The 21,964-nt window shown below is 40.1% G+C and overlaps 9 protein-coding genes across 9 annotated transcripts; 4 read left to right on the top strand and 5 right to left on the bottom strand.

The window, feature by feature from the left end:
- Positions 1 to 268: 268 nt before the first annotated feature.
- I206_105517 (mitochondrial inner membrane protease ATP23) lies at positions 269 to 1,181 on the bottom strand (the record flags this gene model as incomplete). The annotated part of the gene is made up of 4 exons (XM_019155327.1): positions 269 to 406; positions 493 to 576; positions 682 to 938; positions 1,004 to 1,181. The coding sequence occupies 4 exons, from the start codon at positions 1,179 to 1,181 to the stop codon at positions 269 to 271; spliced, it is 657 nt and encodes a 218-aa protein (XP_019011481.1).
- Positions 1,182 to 1,578: 397 nt separating this feature from the next.
- Positions 1,579 to 3,205, bottom strand: I206_105516 (uncharacterized protein; the record flags this gene model as incomplete). Its single annotated transcript, XM_070203144.1, has 7 exons — positions 1,579 to 1,633; positions 1,726 to 1,824; positions 1,931 to 2,178; positions 2,249 to 2,348; positions 2,455 to 2,643; positions 2,713 to 3,101; positions 3,167 to 3,205. 7 exons carry the CDS (start codon positions 3,203 to 3,205, stop codon positions 1,579 to 1,581), a joined length of 1,119 nt encoding a protein of 372 aa, XP_070059245.1.
- A 577-nt stretch (positions 3,206 to 3,782) lies between these two features.
- Positions 3,783 to 4,692, bottom strand: I206_105515 (uncharacterized protein; the record flags this gene model as incomplete). Its single annotated transcript, XM_019155328.2, has 5 exons — positions 3,783 to 4,006; positions 4,067 to 4,117; positions 4,186 to 4,424; positions 4,517 to 4,601; positions 4,671 to 4,692. The coding sequence occupies 5 exons, from the start codon at positions 4,690 to 4,692 to the stop codon at positions 3,783 to 3,785; spliced, it is 621 nt and encodes a 206-aa protein (XP_019011482.2).
- Positions 4,693 to 5,189: 497 nt separating this feature from the next.
- On the top strand, positions 5,190 to 7,531 carry I206_105514 (uncharacterized protein; the record flags this gene model as incomplete). The annotated part of the gene is made up of 9 exons (XM_070203143.1): positions 5,190 to 5,220; positions 5,364 to 5,435; positions 5,513 to 5,617; positions 5,716 to 5,944; positions 6,128 to 6,431; positions 6,499 to 6,549; positions 6,604 to 7,005; positions 7,112 to 7,413; positions 7,480 to 7,531. The coding sequence occupies 9 exons, from the start codon at positions 5,190 to 5,192 to the stop codon at positions 7,529 to 7,531; spliced, it is 1,548 nt and encodes a 515-aa protein (XP_070059244.1).
- A 474-nt stretch (positions 7,532 to 8,005) lies between these two features.
- On the top strand, positions 8,006 to 9,063 carry I206_105513 (adenylylsulfate kinase; the record flags this gene model as incomplete). Its single annotated transcript, XM_019155330.1, has 6 exons — positions 8,006 to 8,033; positions 8,144 to 8,229; positions 8,302 to 8,397; positions 8,477 to 8,512; positions 8,596 to 8,824; positions 8,927 to 9,063. 6 exons carry the CDS (start codon positions 8,006 to 8,008, stop codon positions 9,061 to 9,063), a joined length of 612 nt encoding a protein of 203 aa, XP_019011484.1.
- A 592-nt stretch (positions 9,064 to 9,655) lies between these two features.
- On the top strand, positions 9,656 to 10,480 carry I206_105512 (uncharacterized protein; the record flags this gene model as incomplete). Its single annotated transcript, XM_019155331.1, has 1 exon — positions 9,656 to 10,480. The coding sequence occupies one exon, from the start codon at positions 9,656 to 9,658 to the stop codon at positions 10,478 to 10,480; it is 825 nt and encodes a 274-aa protein (XP_019011485.1).
- A 444-nt stretch (positions 10,481 to 10,924) lies between these two features.
- Positions 10,925 to 14,743, bottom strand: I206_105511 (uncharacterized protein; the record flags this gene model as incomplete). The annotated part of the gene is made up of 19 exons (XM_070203142.1): positions 10,925 to 11,267; positions 11,341 to 11,475; positions 11,552 to 11,562; positions 11,633 to 11,841; positions 11,900 to 12,010; positions 12,086 to 12,182; positions 12,251 to 12,270; positions 12,332 to 12,430; positions 12,485 to 12,529; positions 12,581 to 12,735; positions 12,796 to 12,869; positions 12,922 to 13,009; positions 13,062 to 13,215; positions 13,271 to 13,340; positions 13,395 to 13,769; positions 13,848 to 14,140; positions 14,199 to 14,436; positions 14,503 to 14,605; positions 14,664 to 14,743. The coding sequence occupies 19 exons, from the start codon at positions 14,741 to 14,743 to the stop codon at positions 10,925 to 10,927; spliced, it is 2,700 nt and encodes an 899-aa protein (XP_070059243.1).
- A 344-nt stretch (positions 14,744 to 15,087) lies between these two features.
- I206_105510 (uncharacterized protein) lies at positions 15,088 to 16,614 on the top strand (the record flags this gene model as incomplete). The annotated part of the gene is made up of 7 exons (XM_019155333.1): positions 15,088 to 15,292; positions 15,371 to 15,649; positions 15,712 to 15,742; positions 15,848 to 15,948; positions 16,015 to 16,081; positions 16,131 to 16,179; positions 16,243 to 16,614. The coding sequence occupies 7 exons, from the start codon at positions 15,088 to 15,090 to the stop codon at positions 16,612 to 16,614; spliced, it is 1,104 nt and encodes a 367-aa protein (XP_019011487.1).
- Positions 16,615 to 18,817: 2,203 nt separating this feature from the next.
- On the bottom strand, positions 18,818 to 20,923 carry I206_105509 (uncharacterized protein; the record flags this gene model as incomplete). Its single annotated transcript, XM_019155334.2, has 8 exons — positions 18,818 to 18,970; positions 19,038 to 19,150; positions 19,224 to 19,342; positions 19,417 to 19,725; positions 19,805 to 20,040; positions 20,105 to 20,414; positions 20,479 to 20,663; positions 20,732 to 20,923. The coding sequence occupies 8 exons, from the start codon at positions 20,921 to 20,923 to the stop codon at positions 18,818 to 18,820; spliced, it is 1,617 nt and encodes a 538-aa protein (XP_019011488.2).
- Between the last annotated feature and the right edge of the window lie 1,041 nt (positions 20,924 to 21,964).

Raw genomic sequence — 21,964 nt, 5'->3', positions numbered from 1 at the left:
TACAACCTCACCACCCCAACGATCACCTGACATGTTATCAGCCCGACAAAAGCATCGGTTCAAATACATACTACACTATCATCTCAAAATGAGGGTTACTTTGATAAGTAGTGAAGGTATAGAATAATTTTGTATAGCATAGTATATTATACAAAGATGAAGTATGATGCAGGGTATATATAAATTACATTTAAACATTTGTCAAAACCCCAATTTTCAATGATATGTTTCCTATTCTTCTCTCGCATTTCACCTTGTTATTATTAATTTAATAAATCTCATCAAAAGGTCTAGTATCTTTAAAACAACTTTCCCAAACTTCATTTACTGCTTTTTCAGCCATTTCACGTGATTCACAAGATGGATTAGCTATTACACTTAATATCGCTCTACGTTTAACGCATGCCTAATTGAATAAATGAATTTGATCAGTAAATTATGATAAGAATAAAGATAAAAGATAAATTTTTTAATGAATTATATTTTACTAACTTGATGTTGTTTATTAAAACTATAAAATCCTCTTTTAACTTCTCTTGTCCATCTACAATCTCCTGATAAATTTGCAGCTCTTATCTAAAATTAAAAAAAATAATAAAAATGATTTTAGTAATTAAAAAAAAATCTTTCATTAAATCATCTCAAAAATGATTTTATAGCCAAAAAAAAAAAAAAACTCACTTCAGAACATGCATGATGTCTTAAATTAAACCAATTTAAATTAAATTTACAATGATCAAAAGCATGAATTAATTCATGTGATAAAGTATCTTCTAAATGTTTTTTATTAAAAAATCTATTTTGACATAATAAAATTCCATGTTCAATTGAAAATCCACCTGATTTTGTTTCAGGACATGGATGACATTGAATTGAAGTTGAATTAAATTCACATCCACTTTTTTTTAAATGATCAAGTAAAAAAGTAATCATTGGACCTAATCAAAAAATATTTATAATATTAATTTTATAAAAGAACAAAAAAATTCAAAAGAAAACTTACTATTAGTTATTAAATTTTTTTTCCATTTTTCACATTTATTCCAATCTTTTTCCATTATAATTCTTTCTTTTTCTTCATTTGTTAATCCTAATCCTGTTAAATTTGATAAAGATATTCTCCATTTTTCAAATTCTTTTGAAGTTTGATCTTCTTGTTGATTTTTTAAATCGGATGACATCGATTTGTTTTTTCTTTTCTTTTTTTCAGATGAACTAGCTGATATTATAAAAGGTTTACAGGAATGTATATATATATGCAGACGAATAAAGATGTATTGGAACAAGATTTCAAAAGACGAGGACGAAGTAAAGCAAAATCACACGAATTTATGAAAACATCGAATACTCGTAAATCTCAAATCTCGAGTAAATCGCAAAACAACTTCCGATGGAAATTTACATTCCAATCGGGAGTCTGCGCGATAACATAGCAATAATCTAACAATGCATGCTATCTTAATTGTGAAATTCTCTGATCACCTCTTGCTCTTGCAACAAGAGGTGAACAATTCAAGATACGTATATATATACATATGAATGTAATGGATGCATGCAAGTCTATCCCAGGAAATTAAGCTAATCATGCCCTTTCCATCTTCTGTACACTTCATCATCTTCCGGACTGACGAATCTGATTGATAATCATCTAAAATCAGCCAAAATTCTCTAACAACTTTTTGATGAAATTTGTTGATTCATATGATCAAAGGGGTTTTTACTCACTTCTTCACCATCCTATTGAACGAATTATCATTCTCCCTTATAGATTTAGGTGAAAGTTTAGATAAATATCCCATTGCAAGTGATTCCCATGCGTGATATCTGGTAAATCAAAATACAAAATTAGCGATCTATCCATTCAACTAACTTCCTTTGAAACAATATTCAAAAAAAAAAATTCATATAAATCAATTTTCTCTTGACTCACGCATATTGTCCAGTTTTTTCAAAATCAAATATACCTTCTTCATGAGTTTTTTTAATTTCTTCACCATGCCACATAGGCCAAAAGAAAGCCCTTTCATTTAAAACTTGAATTTCATTTGGATAATCACGTGCAATTTCCCAAGGTTTTACAACTGAATGTTCTGCCCAATTATTTCCATCAAAACTTTCATAAGAAGATAACCATCTTTCAATAAATGATGAATGAGGGTGAGAAATAATTATAGCATTCTAAATTTTTTCAAAATTCAAATATTAGTGATAAAAAGTTTTTAAGTAAGAAAGAAATCAATGACTTAACACATAAACCTTCTGGATCAAGTGATGTTCTTCTAGAATCAGGTGAAGCTTCCATACCTAGCGTTATAGGGAAATATAATAAATCATCAAATGATTTTATTCTATATTTTGTATTTTTTAAAAAAAAAAATTAGAAAGAATTAATTTTAATTTATATAACTTTCGAAATAAATTATCATATATAAAAAAAAAAGAAAAAAAACTTACACATAAATATCTATATCTAAATAAATTCCTCCAGAATATTTCATAGCTAATAATCTTAAAACATCTGCTTTATGTGCAAAATGATTTAATTTTTTTCCATAAATTTCATTAGGTACTTCAGTTTCAATTAAAGTTAAATAAGGTAAAAGTAATTCCATCCAAGGTCCTCTAGGAAGATGTTTATAATGACTTTTTTTGGAAATGACAAATTCAAATTAGATAATTAACAACTTTTTAGTATATTATCAAAAAACTTACAAATACATTTTTTCAGGTTTTAAATTAATAATAGCACTACGTATAGCTAAATAAGCATAATAAGGTAATTCTTCAATTTCTTCATCATTTTTAGGATTTTTTAAACCATATACATAATGTACTGAATTAGGTATTAACATTTCATTATTTTTAGGTTTTAAAGGTTCAGGTAAATAATTTGGTTTATTTGTTTTAGTTGAAGGAGGTAAAAATAATGAAGGATCAACTAAGAAAGGAGAAGAAGTTAAATCTTTTTGTTGATTATAAGGACGATAAGGTGGATGTGGATGTGGTTTAATTTGATTTAATAAAAATCCAACAATTAAGAGAAATAATATAGCTGGAAATAAAGGTATATTAAGGATATAATGTCTTGTAATTGGAATTGACTATTTCACATATATTAGCGAAAATCCGCAATTGAACAGGAAGAAGGGCCTTTTATTGAGCTTACAATTGGTTTCCCACCTCTCATCCAAAGCGGTAAGACCATCCTTCTACCGCTGATTCTAGCCTGTCAAGATTATATGGTATGATACTAAATCCGCCTGTGTCTTGACGAAGTAAAGAATAATAAGCTAGAATTTCCTAATTTGATGTCGACCTAGATAGGATTCGTTGGTATTTTTCTAGATTTCTCCTCTTCGCGTCTCAGTCTGCGTGGGTTGTCTTGTAGTCTTTCGGACAAGATATACAGAAATCGCGAAAACAATAACAAATACAATGATAGCACGGATCCAAAGGTATCCGGTTGAATCCCAACTTTTTATCTCGCAGCGGTTATCGCCGTCGCCGTCATCGTCATCGTTATCAACAATAACAGCATTATTCTTTGACGATGTGCGCATACGAATTGATGAGTATTTAAAGAAGCAAGCATAGCGCTGTACAGCTGCACGAAAGTACATGATCTTGCCTACGTGCTTGTTGTACAAATTAACAGGCTCTATCTGAGAACCACCCAATGCCTAGCTATACTTGCGTAATCATATATATGCTCTAGACGCCAATATAAGTATATTTTCAATACCTCTATTACAATACCAATGAATCCATGATCTTCGACATTCCTACTCCTCTCCTACCCATCTCTCTGCAATTTCTCCAATATAAGGAATCCAATATCTACTCAAACCTTCTTGCGCATCTTTCCAAGCTCTAAATGAGGTATATAATGTACCACCTATAGCGGCCAATATATATATCACCCTTAAAAAAGTTGGCAATGGTATGATAAGTTTGAATATTAAGAAAACAATTAGGAGGGGAGTCGTAAGAAGAGCTGATTGATATGCTACATATAGTCAAATTAGTTAATTGTACCTATATACCACAATTGCGAATGATGGCTTACCGTGAAATCTAACATAATCATTTTGAGTTTCAAGTATTAAGAATAAAAGAGCTAAACAAAGAAGTATCAGTCCCATAGAATTACTGAAGCAGACCGAAGAGCCTCTTTTATCCACTGACCTGTGATAGGACCCCCTAAATAAGTTCCAGCAGCCATGAAATCAACTCTCCAACCAAATCTACTTTCCCAAGCGTTGGCTCTATCACCTTCACCAAAAGCACCTCCTCCACCTCCTCCAATACCTCCATTCAAAAGTCCAGCAGCTTCAGGATCATTAGAGTAAGCTTGAGCTTGTGATGTAGGATCAGAAATTGATCCTCCGGATTGATATGAATTTGGGGAATATGAAGATTGATCTCTACATTGAATTGTTGTGTCAGCTTTTAAATTATGATCATTTCCGCAATTACTTCATGAGTCACAATAAACGATTTAAGAATGTAAGCTCACCTTGTGAACCATGGTCTCTTCGATTTACCTTTCTTACTTGATGATTCGGGTGGATCGGTCGAAGGCACATCTGGAGGGGGTTGATCTGTAAAATCATATTGCATTAATTAGCCGCTGATTCAAGAGTACATTTCAAGCTAACTCCGCAACTTACATGGTGAGAAGTTCACAGACATCCTGATGCTAATGCTGGGTCGTTGAGCTCGAACGTCGCGTATTGATAAACAGATAAGACAGCAATACTTTCAATGAATTGCATAACATAACATTCAAGCATGTGCAATATCAACAGGGTCGCAGCCGGTTATCTATCGGACATCTCATCCCCTCACCGTAGGGATATTTATTAGATTGGTTTATTGTATTTTATCCCATTTATCTATATCATATATACCAAGTATTAAGCGGTGTTGTCATAGTCATAGCCATCAACGTCACTCATACAGCTCGGTCTCATCCATATCCATATCCACATAATACCATCAACATATTCATCGCTTGTTAACCATTCTCACTGAATAGACAACAGAGCTCACGCATAGACTATCTAAATACAGATCTCAAACCGTCAAGTAGGAACAGTACCCCAGAGTGACATTTGCGTAACAACTCAACAATCCATTAAGAAACACCGAAGCTGTGATAGCCCGACCAAGTCACAAATTTAGCCAAGATGAATGCGGCTTTGATGGCCCAGATCCAACGTAAGTCATTGATTTGAAACGAGTTCAAACAATACTCCCACAATGACACCAGCCTCGCTAAACACCAGTCCCACACACTCTCCGGTTCTGTTTGACCAATGTGATTGGATTTACTGCTAATGTTTATATATCTGCTCTCATAGAGGGAAAAGGCTTGAAGAAAGCAGTAACGAATGATAGATCCACTCCAGCTGTAGCTGGCGGCCCTGCAGGTGGTAGTGGAGGAGGGGGAGGGGGTAGTGGAGGTGGTGGAGGGGGAGGGGAGGAGGAGGCAGAAGTGTATCTTCTTCAGGAGCTGGAACAACAGTCAGCGGTTCAGATGGACCCGCGCAACAATTAGCAGGATTATTTGCTGGTGGAATGCCGACGTTGAAGAAAGCAGGCGAAAGAGCTTCAGGTGAGTAATCAAACATTCATCCTTATCAGTCGTTCCTGATGGTACGCCCTTACCAATGTTCGTGTGAGTTGATGAACGTATGCGATCATCACCTTTAGGCGCAGCATCATCGTTCGCGAAAGCTCCACCTATACCTGGATTAGCAAAGTCGAAACCTAGTGCACCACCACCACCTCCACCACCGGGACCTTCTCCTGCTAGTAGAAGTGGTGCTGCACCTCCCCCTCCTCCACCACCTCCTCCCGGTCCACCAAGCAGGGTCGCTCCTCCGGCACCCCCAGCGCCGCCTCCACCTGGTAGAGCAGCTCCCGGACCTCCATCCCGAGTGTGAGTCAAAGGTTCCCTGTGTTGTCCCATGTTGTGAGCGTATCACAGTGACTCTGAGATCGTCGGACAGAGATTCGTCAGTCAGGACAGTCATGCAGAATCTGACGTCGGATGTCGAGATGGGTTCACAAAGGGAACCAGGCAATATGAGGCATCATGCTGATTTCATTCACGTCTTCATAGCGCACCACCGGCGCCACCGCCTCCTCCTCCTCCATCAGCACCACCTCGAGCACCTCCTGCACCACCGGCTCCACCAGCACCCCCATCGGTCCCGTCTCGAACCGCTCCGCCAGCTCCACCTCCGCCTCCAGCACCCTCACATCCAGCCCGCTCTGCACCGACTCCACCGACGAGAGTCCCGCCTCCGCCTCGATCATCCGCCCCTCCCCCTCCACCTTCGGCTCCTAGTCGAGGTGCACCACCCCCGCCTCCAAGACCTCACGGTGCGCCAACTTTGCCTAGTAGACCGAATAGTACTGCTGGCGTACGTTCATTCTTCTCCGGGTAGGCTGTCGGTCAGACAAATCAACTGATGTTGTTGTTTATCATAGCGATCCATACCACCTCCTCCTCCTAGACCCACTAGCTCTTCCGGACCACCTGTAAGGCTCAGATTTCATCTGAGGAGGTTTTGAGCTGACTGACCATTGACATAGCGAGCCCCCCCACCTCCACCTAGACCCACCGGTGCCCCGACCTTACCGTCTCGGACACCAAGTACAAGTACACCGTCTCGAGGCCTCCCACCACCTCTGCCTTCTACACATTCGCTAGCCCCTCCGACTCCACCTCGAAGACCATCTTCGAATTCTGTTTCGTCGGGTTCGGCTCCATCTGCACCTCCAACACCACCCGCTCCACCGCCTCCATCCAGTGGTCCGAGAAGGTTACCGCCGCCACGAGCACCATTACCGCCTCCTAGACAACCTAGTCCTGAACCAGAGCCAGAATACGAGGAAGAAGATGAAGCGCCGCCTCCACCTGTCGGGATAAGTCCAGCCAGGGCACCTGCTAGAGGTGTTCCACCTTTACCACCTGCTCTTCCAAATCCAGCTAGTGTGAGTAATCGTTTTTAGATTTCTACCCAATCATCCATCATTGGTCTCCTCTTGTGCGGAACTACGATGGAATAGGTCAAATACTTGCTGACTTCTTTTTACATAGCGAGCCGTTCCACCCGCTCCTGCTAGAGCACCTCCTTCCCCAACGCCAGAACGTATCAAACCCGCGCCAGCAGGTACCCATTTTCCTCCACCACCCCCGCCACCCGGGATTTCTCCCGCTTCTCGTGCCCCACCTGCGCCACCTGTGCTAAGTAATGGTAACGGCAATGGGTACGCCCAGGACGAAGATGAGGCAGACGCAGACTACGGAGGAGTTCCCGAACCCCCTGCTGTAGTTGGGAGCTGGACTTTCCCTATGAAGGGGATGTTCCCGGCTCCTCGACCTTGGGCGGGCGGTAGAAAGTGAGTTTGCACCTTATTTCATGATAACATTCGCGATAAGCTGATGTTTATATACCTTTCGAGTAGGTCTTATGCTAGTGGACGAAGTGGTGGAGCTGGTTTAGGATGTACGGATTGATAAATCATATCTTGGTTGGGCGGATATTACGTATAAGCCAATTTCATGACCATGTTTATGCACATCTGGTCAAATTGGAGTCATGCGTTCGATTGATCAGAATGGCGCGTGCATGATATAACAATGACACTCTGAGAAATCTTCTTCATGAAGATCAAAGCATGTTAAAGATTTATGCATTACAATACATTGAAACGTGGTTATCTAATCTTGTCTAAATATGTTTTTTTTTTTTGGGAATTCATGTTTTTTTTTGGGAATTGTTGATTGAAATGGCGTGATGCGCGTTTTTCATTCAGTTATGACATCAAAATTCGTTTTTCACGAGTATAAGGTAATTAATTCGGCAATTCATCTTATTTGTTTTTTTTTGGGTATATATCAAGTCTTTTTCATCTTTGCATTCAAGATCACATTAAACTGTATTGAAGTTTAAAGAACCTACATATACATATAGACTAAACAAATAATAAAATGGCTACTAATATCACTTTTCACCCTGGTAAATTATCTATTCATCTTTTATATTCATTCATTCTCGGTCTTCCGACATATTCTACCTTTTGTTATCATTGAAATATCATTACTAATTCACCTGTTTAATTTACATAGGAGCCGTAACTGAAGATGAAAGAAATTCTTTGTTAAGTCAAAAAGGTGCTACTATCTGGTTAACAGGATTAAGTGCTTCTGGTAAAGTGAATTAATTTAAATCATATATTTTTATTTTTTTTTAAGAAATCGTTGAAAACTAATGATTATTGTCATAGTCCACTATCGCTACTGCTTTAGAACAACATCTTTTACATAAAAAATTACATGCTTATAGATTAGATGGAGATAATATTAGATTTGGTTTAAACAAAGTGAGTTTCTTAAAAATTCACTTTTTGATTCTCCTATTTTAAATAGATATTCTACTTATTTACTTTCTTCTTAATATAGGATCTTGGTTTTGATCAAGCTTCTCGAGTTGAAAATGTAAGTATCTTTTAATTCGAAATTAATCTTTTACTATAATATATAAATAAACTTACTTTCTTTTTCTTTTTTATTTATTTTAGATTCGAAGAATTGGAGAAGTTTCTTTACTTTTCTCTTTATCTTCTACAATAGCTATAACAGCTTTTATTTCACCTTATATTTCTGATAGAGAATTAGCTAGATCATTACATGAAAAACATTCTTCTGGTATTCCTTTTATTGAAGTTTACGTAGACGCTCCTCTTGATGTAGTAGAATCTAGAGATCCAAAAGGTTTGTATAAAAAAGCTAGAGCAGGTGAAATTAAAGGTGAGTTTAATTTACATTCGACCAAAAAATTAACAACATCAGAGTGAAAAGATTAAGTATTGTCGAAAAGGGTTTACTAATATCCACCCTTTGACACTTTAGATTTCACCGGTATTTCAGCACCATACGAAGCTCCTGCCAAACCTGAGATTCACATTAGAACAGATCAAGTTGACGTAGCTGGTGCCGTAGAGATCATTGTTAAATACCTTGAAGAGAAAAATTTAATCCCTGCTTAATTGTTAGGTAAGATCATAGACTATTTCAACTTTACATGCATTTATTGGAACATACAGGTCATTTGCAAGGCGCTATCACACTACCTCAAGATTTGAATTCTTTCCGAAAGCGATAACTGATTGTGGACTGAGAAGCTCATTATCGATTCGTAAGATCCGGCCGTATATGCTGATTTATTACAATATTAGTATGACTACTTGCAAACCTTTCTGAATGATTTTGACCTGACTTCTTCTCGTAACTCGTAGAGTCAAGAGTCAATAGCAGGTCAAAGGATAAATTGAATGTTTCAATGCCTAGAACGCAGCCTTCCTACTATGTCATTTCCTCAGGAAGCTACCTTTCAGTTATGACATATTGTCAGATCGATATTCATCATTTTTCTACTATACCTTCCTTTCAGCTCATTTCAAATATTTGCAAATGGTCTTTCTAACTAATCGACTCGAAAGCATCAAATATCATGTAGCTTACAGCTCGCCCAGAAGATATATATATGCCCATAAATTGATCTCTTTTAGAGGTAGAAATTTCATTCACTTTTTCATTTCCGTTTAGTGAATTTATCTATTTTCAATTAGTTACAACGCAATGAATTATTCGCAACAACCCACCATTTACGCGAATTCACAGAATGAGACGGTCAATCCGCCCAAAGATAAATGGGACCATATTTGGGATTACATCGAACGTGAATACAAACACTTAGAAAACAGTATGAACGAGACAGACTATTCATCTTTCATCAAGTATAAAGTGGTGGAAACAATACAAAAGGATGTCGAGGATTGCACAGGAAAAAGATTTTCCTTTGGGAATCTGTCCACAAGGCAGGTTACAGATTTCGCCAAAATCTATGAAAAGATGAAAGGCAAAGTTAAGCAATGTGAAGGTAGGGAAGGTTATCTGTATCTTCTAACTACACCTGAACCTACCGAAGGTTTCAATCATACAGAAGAAATCGAGTCAACAAAAGCTCAAAACAATTGGTGGGATTTTTTCAGTGGTTCTTCTCAAGTAGCTGCACCCACACCTGCAATCACAAAAACTTTAAAAGGGTTTGGTTATTCGACTAACATTTCAGCTAATTTATCAGTCCAGCAAAGAGATAAAATTTTAGAATCAGTTCAACAACTCGAAAATAATCATTTATTCGGAACGTTTTGGTCGAGAAAAAGCGGAAAGGATGCAATTGATGATGTAATCTGGCGTGCTCAACTTTATGCTGGGCACTGCAATATCGATGTAATTGAGATGGATCAAGAATTAGCCAACAAGCTCGGCTTTATCACATTGTCCAAAAGATCTGATGATAATCCGGATGGCTTATCAGTCACTACTTCACAAGTCAGGCAAAGTTCTTTAGGCGGACCCGCAGGAGTCTCTGAAGAAGCAGATTGCGATTGGAATTGGTAGGTTGATGGTTCATTTGAGCGGTTGATCATATAAGGCGTCAGCCTATATATCACGAAAGAGTTCGTATTACTGTACCTAGCATTCAAACTTTTACCTCATGGATTGTTATGCATATCGTACTCACTCATTGAGAAGCGTTCTTTTGCCTCAAATCAGGAGTATTGCACCCAGATTGTCCCTTTGGTATACCTCAAGTTGCGAAGTCTGCGCGGTCTATGATCTAAGTCTGAGAGAATGGTTTTGCAGATCATCTAAGGCTCGCGAGCTGATAGATAGATGGACAAACCATCGCGAGTCTGAATGCTGATGAAGTTCACATAGAATCGTCAGACAGTGTACATTAACGAAACATAGTTGAGGGCAAAACTGCTATCAATATGCTCATCATACAATACTGCATGATCATAATGACTATTTAGGATAATCACGCACGAGATCTCACTGTCACATTTGATCAGTTTCATCCTCTTTCAGCCCCCTTTTCCTAACTTCCGTTCTCAGTCCTTGCACCTTATCAATACGAGATGTAAATTCTTCTTGTTCATCGAATTGCTTGATCATAATCAAAGAATTCTCAATTTGGTCCAATGCAGAATTCTCATTTTCTTGTTCTTCCAAATATATCTCTTTATCCGCTTCATCCATATATTCAGATTGTATTTCTCTATCTATTCTAGTTGATTTCAAATCTCGCAAATGAGCTTCAGTAGAATTAATCAATTGAGTTGAGAGGTTAGAGGGTAAAGAGAGTGATACAACGTGAAGGGAGTCTGTGAATGATTTGTATCTTGACATTGAATTCCAGTAAGTATCCCGCACGAAGCAATCCATAAATGCTAGGACAGAATATAAGAACTTACAGTAATGCAAGGAAGGAAGGATCATTCTCTTTCGCTATAGCGTTAATCACTCTTTGAAATACCTCTAAAAGATTACTAGGACTATCATTCCAGACTCTTGCATCCTTCGCTACTTGAAGAAGGCCAGGTACCAAACTACATCAAGTTATCACGAGTCACCACCGCATCTCTCGCCTCTCAAATTGGTTTTACAAGGAGCACATCCACTCACAAGGCAGCTGCCTGATAATGAGCAATCCAATGTCAGCTCAATTTTGATTGTCCATATTATAAAAGCTTGAGTGTATCTCACCTCTCTCACACCTTCGGAGTATCGATCCACCAAACCACCGAGACTCAACTCCATACTTTGCATTAACCAAGGCTGGAATTTGGCTCTCATGGTAAAAGCATATAAAGTGAGATTTTCATAAGCCTGCACCTTTTCGTCCATTTCTGAGGTATTTGACGCGACTAGCGCCTCTTCGGCATCTGGTGTAGACTCTTCGAAGCTAGATAACACTTTTGAAGCAGGTCAATAAAGCTTTGAACCGATTGACTGGTGAACAGAAGCACTCACAAGCATCAGATTTAGTGGGTACATACGCAGCTGCTTTGAGCAAAGGAGGTATAACTTGGGGTAAGAAGGGTTCGAAATCGTCCCCTAATGTCTGACATAGGCTCGTCCACGCTATTAAAAAGGAAAAGAATTGTCAGCTGATTCGTTAGTCATGCTAGATTGGTCACCTCAGGAGCGAGTAATCACCATCCATCAGATAAGACGATCTTTTGTCGTCGCTTTGCAAAGAGTTTTGGATCACGATCATCAACTGCGCGACTCTTACAGCATCGCCAGCGAACGTCTGTTCAGTGCGTTGCTCATCAGTCAGTATTGCGGAAATCAAAATTAGTGAAAGCGCAAGCAACCCACAGCTTTGCCAACGGCTGAACCTGTATGTACCGACAGAAGCGTGAGTCTCGACGAGAAAGACATCTCATTTCACAGACTCACCTGTTAAACTCGCACATTCCATGGCTCTACCTTGCAATTTACGTTGCTCATCTGTAGTAGCGTGTGCAAGAGTATGTATACATAGATCCATCACATCTCCTATGAACGAGTGTATAAGCCAATATCTGCATATACTCAAAAAACGATACTCACGATAGAACGGTAAAAAAGTTTCCATTGACCCCAATGCAATATTGGCTGACATATGATCAGCGATCTCACCGAGAAACTCCATCAGCGGAAACTCACAGACTGTAGCTAGTACCTGTTCTTGCAGATACAACGGCCCGGACCGGTACTGATTCAATAGAGACCCGACCAATGGCTGTAAATATGTTGCGAAGGACTCAGGCTCCACATCTTGGAAGAAATTGGTGAGACAGGCCGCCGAATGTGTTCGCACTCTGCAGCGGGGGACATTCTATAAGTGAAAGAGCAGATCCAGAGCGGTGACTTAGACGCACCTCGTTACAGGATCTTCCAGCAATGACAAACATACTTGTAATACATCATTTTGGTACTCCCGTTGCATAACACCCTATTAGGCATATCAGCTCCACGACTTGCCGATCAGGATGTCCTGCACCCACGTCGCAATCAGAACAGAGTTGACCAAGGCATTGCAAGAAGGCGTACCGCACTCTCGGGTGAGAATCTTTAGCGGTCGGTGAGATGATCCTGTATATGTGCGCAATTAGTGAAAATTTCACCAATCTATCGGAAGACATACGTTAGTACGTCGCGTATACGAGGCTGAAGTTCTTCCAGACAACCTTCCGCCACTGCTGCAATAGCTACTAAAGCGCAATATCGACATCTCCAATCTGGCTGGGTAAGAAGTGTTTCCACCTGACTGGACAAGGCTGGTAATATCGTACTACCTCCTGTTAGAGCTCATCGTCAGTCATTTATCCATCCATCTAAAAAAGAATAACGTACCGAGAGCATGTGCTAATCGATCTAAAGCCTCTTCAGCAAATACAGGATAATCTTCGTCTTCTTCGTCCAGCTAAAACTGGCAGTCAGCTATTGTCAGAACACAGTGTAAGATAGGCAAACCAACATTCGTAGTGTCCAACCACTCTTGACAATCTACCTCGAAGCTACCGACTTGTCTACCTATCAGTAACCCAACTAATTCTCGAGCTGCTCTTCCTGACTCCCAGGCTTCCAACTGCGTAGGTCTGAGCTCCGATAATGACAGAAGTATCTCTGTAGCTGGATTGGCTATCTCCTCCCAGTCTTCTTGACCCATTCTTGACGGAGGGTATTGCGAGAATTGGTGAGAGACGGAGCTCGATGGCGGCGATATGAGTGAAAGGAGATAAGGAATTGTATCGGAAAGGGTAGCTAAGAAGAGATTGGGGTGGACCGAGGCAAGATCTACTAGCGGTACCAAAGCATGAGATAGTAGATTTGACGGTAAACGAGGTAAGGACTATAGTCAAAATGGTCAAATGAGCTTTCGAGCCTTGTACGATGCCATACATTGTGAGGGATTATTGGGGAAGCATACCTGGAAAGCCTGATGTATTAATTGCGACCCAATTTCTTCTCTCTCTTTACCCGTCACGCCTTCCATTAAAACGCTTCGAACAGCTTTCATAGCTTCGACTCGTACATCGACACTAGGATCATGCAGTCCTGCCAATAAGATCTGAGCAAGCTGAGGAGCAGGCAGTGGATCGCTGACCGAGTCGACTAGTAAAGTTGGTGTCATGTCGAGGAGCTGGAAAGGGGTAAATCGATGGAATGGATGTGGAGATGTTGTCAATTCCAGTAGAATAGGAGGTAAGGGTAATAACGGTCCTGTTTGAACACTGGTAAGCTTGATTGCAATAACAGATGTAAGTGAAAAAGAGCCTACGATGCCTTGCTGCGCTTTCTTGTGCCCAAGCAGCAGCACAATTACCCAAACCTTTCCTCATCCTAGTGTCCATCTCATCTTTCAACCCCGCGCACAGAACAGTTTCTATCCTTCCTCTAGTAGTCTCTCGAATCACATCAAAGGGAGCAGTCGCATGTTGAGAGTTCTCGTTGAGGAATAAGCCAGGAAGAGGTTTGAAAGCTAATCTCTTGAGCAGAATTAGAGTCAAAAGTCGGTGCTGTCATTCCATCAGAAATATCAGCTGGTTTCCAAGGAAGGAAGAAAGCGTGGAAAGATCACTTGCGTCGAGTTGGAATCCTCCCACGCCTTGAGCACCGATCTGAGAGAGAAGCAGCAGTACCTCTGCAGGTGTGTCAATCGTCAAGGTACGCAAATGTTTCTCAGCTCTGCAATCAACATCAGCAGCGTTCTTCAATGCGGGGAATAAAGGAAATTACAACGTACTCTTGCCTCGGACCGTCTGCTGTGCCCATCAGAGCTTCGAGGACGGCTCCGATGTCCCCCATAAGATGCTCTGTCGACATTTTGATCACAATGAGGCTGTACCTGGCTGAATGTTGCGGAAACCCACTAGAGGGAGGAATCCACAATCAGATATCAACAGAATCGTTGTCATGAAGCTCGCTCAAGATTTAGTTTTGCTGATCTTCCGTTGGAATACTCCGAACCCTTGTATAAAATCCTAATGGTGAATAGAAATTTACGTTGTGTAACTTGAAGGCATTACGAAAGATCCTAATCAAACATACCTCCACTTTCAAAATCCAAAAGCAGTTACGAAAAAGTTAAATTCCATTCGACTACTATTTTCGCGTTCAATGTTCGTCTTCATCTGTCTCCAAGCAAGCTTCTCATCAATCTGAGGAAGATGCCGACGCTAGGTCCATCGCTACTGTTCGCGGCTGGTCTCACACTTGGCGTAGGTGCCGGTGTTCTGTATCCTCGAAAGCCAGCAACATCGCCTTTACCTAATGTTCAACTTCCACCTTCTCCCCCTGAAGGCGGTAGACAGGAAAGTAGAGCATTGATACCCACAGCTACTGGGAGTACCGTACTTTCGCATGGGTTCCCAGGTGAGTGTGAACCTTATTTGTTTTAGGATCTGACATCAACGTGACATACAAGATTCACAGCTTAACATCTTGAAACAGGCCCAATCCCAGACATACTCAAACGAACGGCATATACAGCGGCTTATGATCGAAGGCTACAACACCCAGCATGGACGGCTGAACATCTCACAGCGACTTCTCTTGCCAAGACTCCTCCACCTTCGGCACCAGGAAACACGCCTATTCCTCTGGAACAAGCTAGGAAGGGAGATACCGCTGGAAATAACGATAAAGTAGTAGTGAAGGGTGATAGATCAAGGAGCGTATTTAAGGAGGACGAGGATATACCAGAGATGTTTAGAGCGAAGATGCAAGATTGTAAGCTAAACTTCTGCCTCCCCTACAAGGAGCAGACTAACAGCTTATATGTGGTAATTCAGACTTCAAGAGCGGGTATGATCGTGGTCATATGTGAGTTCGCCAATCTCAATTCGATAGCTTTCTCGCAATAGCAGAAAGCTCAATTAGTCGGCATTGCCGCCAACACTCGCTGACACCTTGTCTCCTGGCTTTTAGGGTTCCAGCGGCCGATGCCAAGATATCGCAGAAGGCAATGGACGAGACTTTTTACTTGTCAAATATAGCTCCTCAAGTCGGCGATGGGTTCAACAGGCATTGTGAGTCAGCTGACACGCGATCAAACGATGCTTTGTAGGAAGCTGATATTCATCGGTCCGGTTCAGATTGGGCATATTTAGAAGACTTCTGTCGACGATTGACTACCAATTTTGAGGATGTATACGTATTCACGTAAGTCTTCTTGCTTCTTTGTACCCCGTTCTTGCTGACGATCTGATAGCGTGCCACTATATCTGCCAGCCAAGCAAGCAGACGGTAAATGGCGAGTGGTGAGTTAACATGTTCGCCTACTCTTGTGGACTTAGTAGACTGAGAAATGACTGCCGATTCAGTCATACGAAGTGATTGGTAATCCACCAAGTATTTCAGTTCCAACACATTTCGCAAAAGTCATCTTAGCTTCTAGACCAGATTTCTCTTATCCTCAAAAACCGTCATCTAACCCCAACTACCCTTCGTCATCCTCACCAGACACTATAAAGGAATTAGCAATGGGAGCTTTCGTCTTGCCAAATAAGGAGATTCCGGATCAAGCTGATTTGCGATCATTCATCGTTCCGGTTGAATATGTCGAGAAAGCTTCTGGATTACAGCTTTTCAATGATCAAGTCAAGGTGAAGACAAAGCAGCTTTGCGCTGTGACCCAATGTCAAGTCATTGTTAGGAGATTCGATGATGCCAGGAAGAGTATTGGAAAGAAGTGAATGCAGTAAGAATGATGGGAAGTGCAGGACAGTGCCGTTATTGCAACGGCGATCACAATCACTAGACATCATCTCATAGTCCGCTCACGTACACATGCATAAATCAGCATGTCACATTCAACCGATGTCTGACTGTGTGGGTAACCTGCACATGCTAATGCACATTTCATTTGTCTGCATGAGAGTAAAGCCTTGGATCATGGGAATTATTTTGAATTATCAGTGTTTGAGATCTCGTCAGCTCAAGACCATTCCAATCTCTGACCAATGACTTTCGGCCCATCTTTTTCCAGCTTTGACAAATTACAACTTTGACATCTCTTATCTACATGTTATATGATACCGATGTTATGTGGTTTGAAAGTTACTGATAATACTCATCAGTATGTGATGTTGCGCATACCACCGTTATGACCAATATGATGGAGATAACAACTAAGCACAAACATGCCCATATTAAACGTTCAGATTCTACACGATTATGAAGGAACCGGTGATCGAGCGTCCGAGGAAGAGTTAGAAGTGATCTGGCCATAGTATAGTGAATCAAGAGGGATAACCAAACAATATGATTCCTAACAATTTATTAATCGTTTAAATTCGAAATTAATCATATATGAATTATCAATACTTACTCTTCTATAATATGCAAAGGAATGTAGAATATCGCATAGATGGTTGACCAAATCAAAAATGTATCTATCATACCTGTAACGATCACATGACCTGATTTATTAGTATCATTGAGGTAATATGTTATTAGGATAAGTCAAGTGTATTCACCTAATATAAGTCTACCTAACTTGATAATAGCTTTTTCGGAGTGGGGATTTCTAGGCGACGATTTATGATATCGGTTAAATTGTATATATGTACAGTATATAACTATATACAGGGGGTGAGTGAAGGGTGATAAGGTAGATCAATGTAATTGCAATGAAGACATCTTAAATCATATCGATCAGTCATCAAGGGAAGCTGTAAGAAGAGCAATAGTTGATTAGACGTGAAGTCAGCCTCAACATAATGATCAATGTTCCGTTTCTAAATCAAATCAGCTTATTCAATACTTCACACTGATAATCAATCTAGTGGCCGGGAGTGCATCAAGATATATACAATGCATTCGATGAAACGATCTGGATTTAGAAATACAACCTTTATTTACAGAACCCAATTCATCACGTCAAGAACATGGAAATGTCGAAAGTACCTAGAGATATATACACAATCATCTCAGCTCCGACCCGAACGATCAGAAACAATACTTTGAGCATATGGTGGAAACAACGTGACTAACCAGTACTAATGCAATGTAAGATCTTCCAACTTGTATTAAAGAAAATTTGAGCTTGTAAGAACCTTATAAAGGTATCCCATAGTTCTTTTTCTAAGTTTATTGTTAATCTTGCTGAAGTATAATTTGTTAATACAGGCATTATAATTGCCCACCATCTTATTGGTCATTCAAAAAACCAGTCAGGACAACCAAAGGGAATGTGGAATGATATGGACATACCTAAAATAGAAAGATGATGGGAAAACGAATATCATATATAGAAAGAACCAAAGCGCTAACGTGTCAAAAACCCCTATCAAAGATCACTTGATTAGCTCAAGACATCCATAGCAACCCGAGATTCAAGAAAGCTCAAACGCACCAAGAACAATTTTACCGATATTGATAATTCCACTTTTCCGCTTGGCAGTGATCTCATATCGCCCATTCTCCATTCTTCCGTAGTCACCAATACATAGTTAAGAATGGACTGAGTCGAGTAAACATATGTTGCCTACTGATATTTCTATGCTTATATAAAAGAAGAACTGGTAAATGAGAAATTAGGATGTTGTAGCTTAGCTTTTCGCTTATTGACATGTTACGATTCCGTGGGGTCTCCACTCTGAGAGGGCAGATCGAGAGTGGCTAATTGGCTAAACGCTGAAATGATATTCCTTCGCAAAGATGATAATCAGATTATCCAATGCATACGTGAACACGATCCTTGACACACTATAACTTTGAAGTACACAATCGGATGACTGGTGGTTTCCAATAGGACCGATGGAATCATGACTACTCATTTTGTTTTTTGTTACATGGCCAATCTCAGTACAAAACGGTGGGATAATTGGATGACTCGTGATACCCTTCTTGAAGTACGATCTGGATTTGTTTATAAGACGTATCTAAAGTTCGATATCAGTCTATGGCCTTTGTGTACAGAATACATTGCAAAACATACCTGAAGTGGATGTTCTCATTTTCGGTCATACCTTTCATACCGTTATCAGCAGATAAAACGGGATCAGCGGGACCATATTTCTTGTCTCGAGTTTTGTTAGATTTCCACATCTATGATACAAGTTCTAATATCAGCTAAAATGTAATACTATTTCTGGTTGCCAGATATTGTACTCACGTAGACCCAAAGACATCCGTGACAGATGGTCTTGAGGATATAGCCCGCCATCATACAATAAGCTGCAGTCTGGTATCTTGGGGCTTCACTTTCCAAAGCGGTCAAAGGACCAACTGTAGATTTCACAAAAGGGTTGATCAGCATTCATCTCTAAAGCTAACTCATTGAGAGTAATCTGTCACTCACCAATATTACCGACACAGTAAGCTACAAAGATACATGAAGAAGTGACTACTCTCTTGGAGTAAGCACCGATGTTTGAGGAAACCATGACTAAACCGATAGTGAAACCAATTGATTGAGTACTAAAACCAGGAGAATCAGCGTTCTAAAACTTCATAGCAAACTACCTCCCTCAAACGGATGGAGATAAACTTACTTGACCAACCAGAATCCAATAAGTCTTGCCCAGGTATAATGCTTTGTGAAAGGTAAGAAACTCATCATAGCAGTTCCCAACACACAAATCAAATTTCCAACAGTCATCATCAATAATCTAGTATTGGCCCATCTTGTAGCTACTAAACCAGCAATAAGTAGTGAAATAACTTGAAGTGATCTTCCAGCACAATCAAGTAAAGCGGCATTGAAAGTTGAATAACCCAATCCTTTAATGATTGTACCCGAGAAATTGGTTAAAACTCCATTAGGTACAGATGAACCGAACATAGCGACAGAAAGGAACCAACTGAAAGTTTAATCAAAATCAGTTTCATGCAGACGACTAGTCGCGCCGAAGGGGAATCCAAATGGAAGTGACGACTCACGTTTTGGGGTCTTTGAGAGCTTCGAATCCGTGTTTCCAGTTAAAGTTGGTCGTCTTCAAACCCACACCTGATTGAGCAACTCGATTGACCGCAGCTGGTCTATCTTCTTTTTTGATCCATTTTGCAGTACTTGGACCATCTGCAAGGAAGAAGTAAAGACAAACACCAAGTGCCATTGTGATTGATCCCAAAATGTAGAAAATCAACTTCCATCGAGGAGTAGGATGATCATCCATCTACCAATGAAATAACAAATTAGCCATTGCTAGCTTGTACGAAGTAACATATGAAATCACTCACTTTAGAGATACCTGCAGCCATCAAAGAACCAATCATACCTCCCCAACCTACGGCTGAATACCAAATAGTTTGTCTTAAAGGAATTTCATCTCTTTTATACCACCAACCAGTCATCAAAGATAAACCAGGTGTAACGGCAGCTTCAAAAACACCCAAAAAGAATCTTGTAACCATTACATGAGAGAAATTCTTTGACCAAACCATGACTAATACTGTAAAACCCCAAATAAAAGCTGATGCACCCAATACCTTTCCGGCGTGTAATCGACCTAACAAATAAGACCATCCAGGTTGCGCAACCATATATCCACTATACCATATATCAGCTTAGATCTCGTCGCGAAACTTTTCAGAAGCCAGCAAAGTTGACATACATGTAGAAAATAGCGGCACCTAAGGAATATTGATTACCGTGCATTCCCATTGCTTTTTCCATACCGAAGACTTTAGCATAATTAAGAGCTGTCTTATCGAGATATTGTAAAGTCTGAGTTATTAGGAATAATGGCAATAAAAGCAAGTCGATTCGCAATCGAATTCGTTTATTTTGCTCGGGTGTCTGAAAGAAAAAGGAATCAGCAATTGGTGTCGGTATGACGGTGAGAGGTGGGAGGATGGAAGACTTACAACTTCACCCATAGTTTTGGATTGTTCGTAAGCTGCCAAACCGACGTTTGGTCCTTCGTCATCCTCAGAGATGGTGTGAGGTACATCGACAGTAGCATGATCGAGATGCTTGACAGCACCCTTCTCAGCATCTGTCGTCCATTCTGAAGCGTCGGATTGTTGTCTCGCAAGGGTAGGCAAGTCAGAAGACATCTTGTCAACCTATTAAGTCAAAATGAAGTATAAGGGAAGTATGAAGCTGACTAGCGTGATTATAAGTAGGCTCTTGGTTCACTTTTGTCTGGGGAAGAAAGCTATCCCCTTGGGTCTCCGATAGGGAGTTTATATAGCCTCACTCGACCTTATGCCACATCCACATCATACAATGCCAAGAGAAGACATTCACGAGAGCGAATCATTCATTTCCCTATTCTTTCCGAGTCTTCCGATAGGTTGTTGAGTATTTTCGAATTGATACGCCATCATCGATCAATATTTTCGAATAGATAAGCTACTTCCAGGAATTGATTTTCGAATTATATCTACTTTATGGGAATTGACCGAATTGTTTTCGAATACGGATAAAGGATAACCCCACATTTCGTTATGCGGCGCTAGTGGCTCCAGGGAATATTCGGTCGATTGCTCCTGATATGATTCCTATGGTAGAAGAACTCGGGATGCCCCACACGGAAGAAGATGATTTCCTAATTCCAAGAGAAACTAAAAAATATGTTTTCGAATTTGATCGAGATCAGTTCGTTCCTTGTGGTTCCTGATTCGAACCCTCGATGAAATGTTGATAGTAGACCTCTTGGCATCTCGTTTATAACGTTATACTCACGCGAGTGGGCGGTATCAAAAGGTAAATTCTTGAACTGGAATTAAATCCGCCGGTATATGCGGGGAGAGTGTAAAAGGCGTACATGCGGTTTCCAGTACAATAATATGACCGGAAGGGTTCTCGAAACAGATTTGATATGTCTGATCAGAATTTCAGTAACGGATGATACCCCTCGTGACGACGCGCTGTTCATGTTATCCGTCATACACTGTTCAAGCCCAAAAAAGAGAGAAACGTCTCCCCACTTCATTCGATCACCAAGAACCCCATGTACTTTGGTTCTTGGCAACACGCTATAATGTGTCAGGATTAACATGAACACGGAAGAGAATCGCCCTGAGACCCTCTGGGTTGTAGCTTGAACACGACATGATAATTTCTCACTCCACCGGATAGATATGCTGCCACCG

Source organism: Kwoniella pini, chromosome 7 (assembly GCF_000512605.2).
Source record: "Kwoniella pini CBS 10737 chromosome 7, complete sequence".
NCBI lineage: Eukaryota > Fungi > Basidiomycota > Tremellomycetes > Tremellales > Cryptococcaceae > Kwoniella > Kwoniella pini.
Note: the sequence above shows the minus strand (reverse complement) of the source record. Positions and strands in the feature narration are given on the sequence as shown.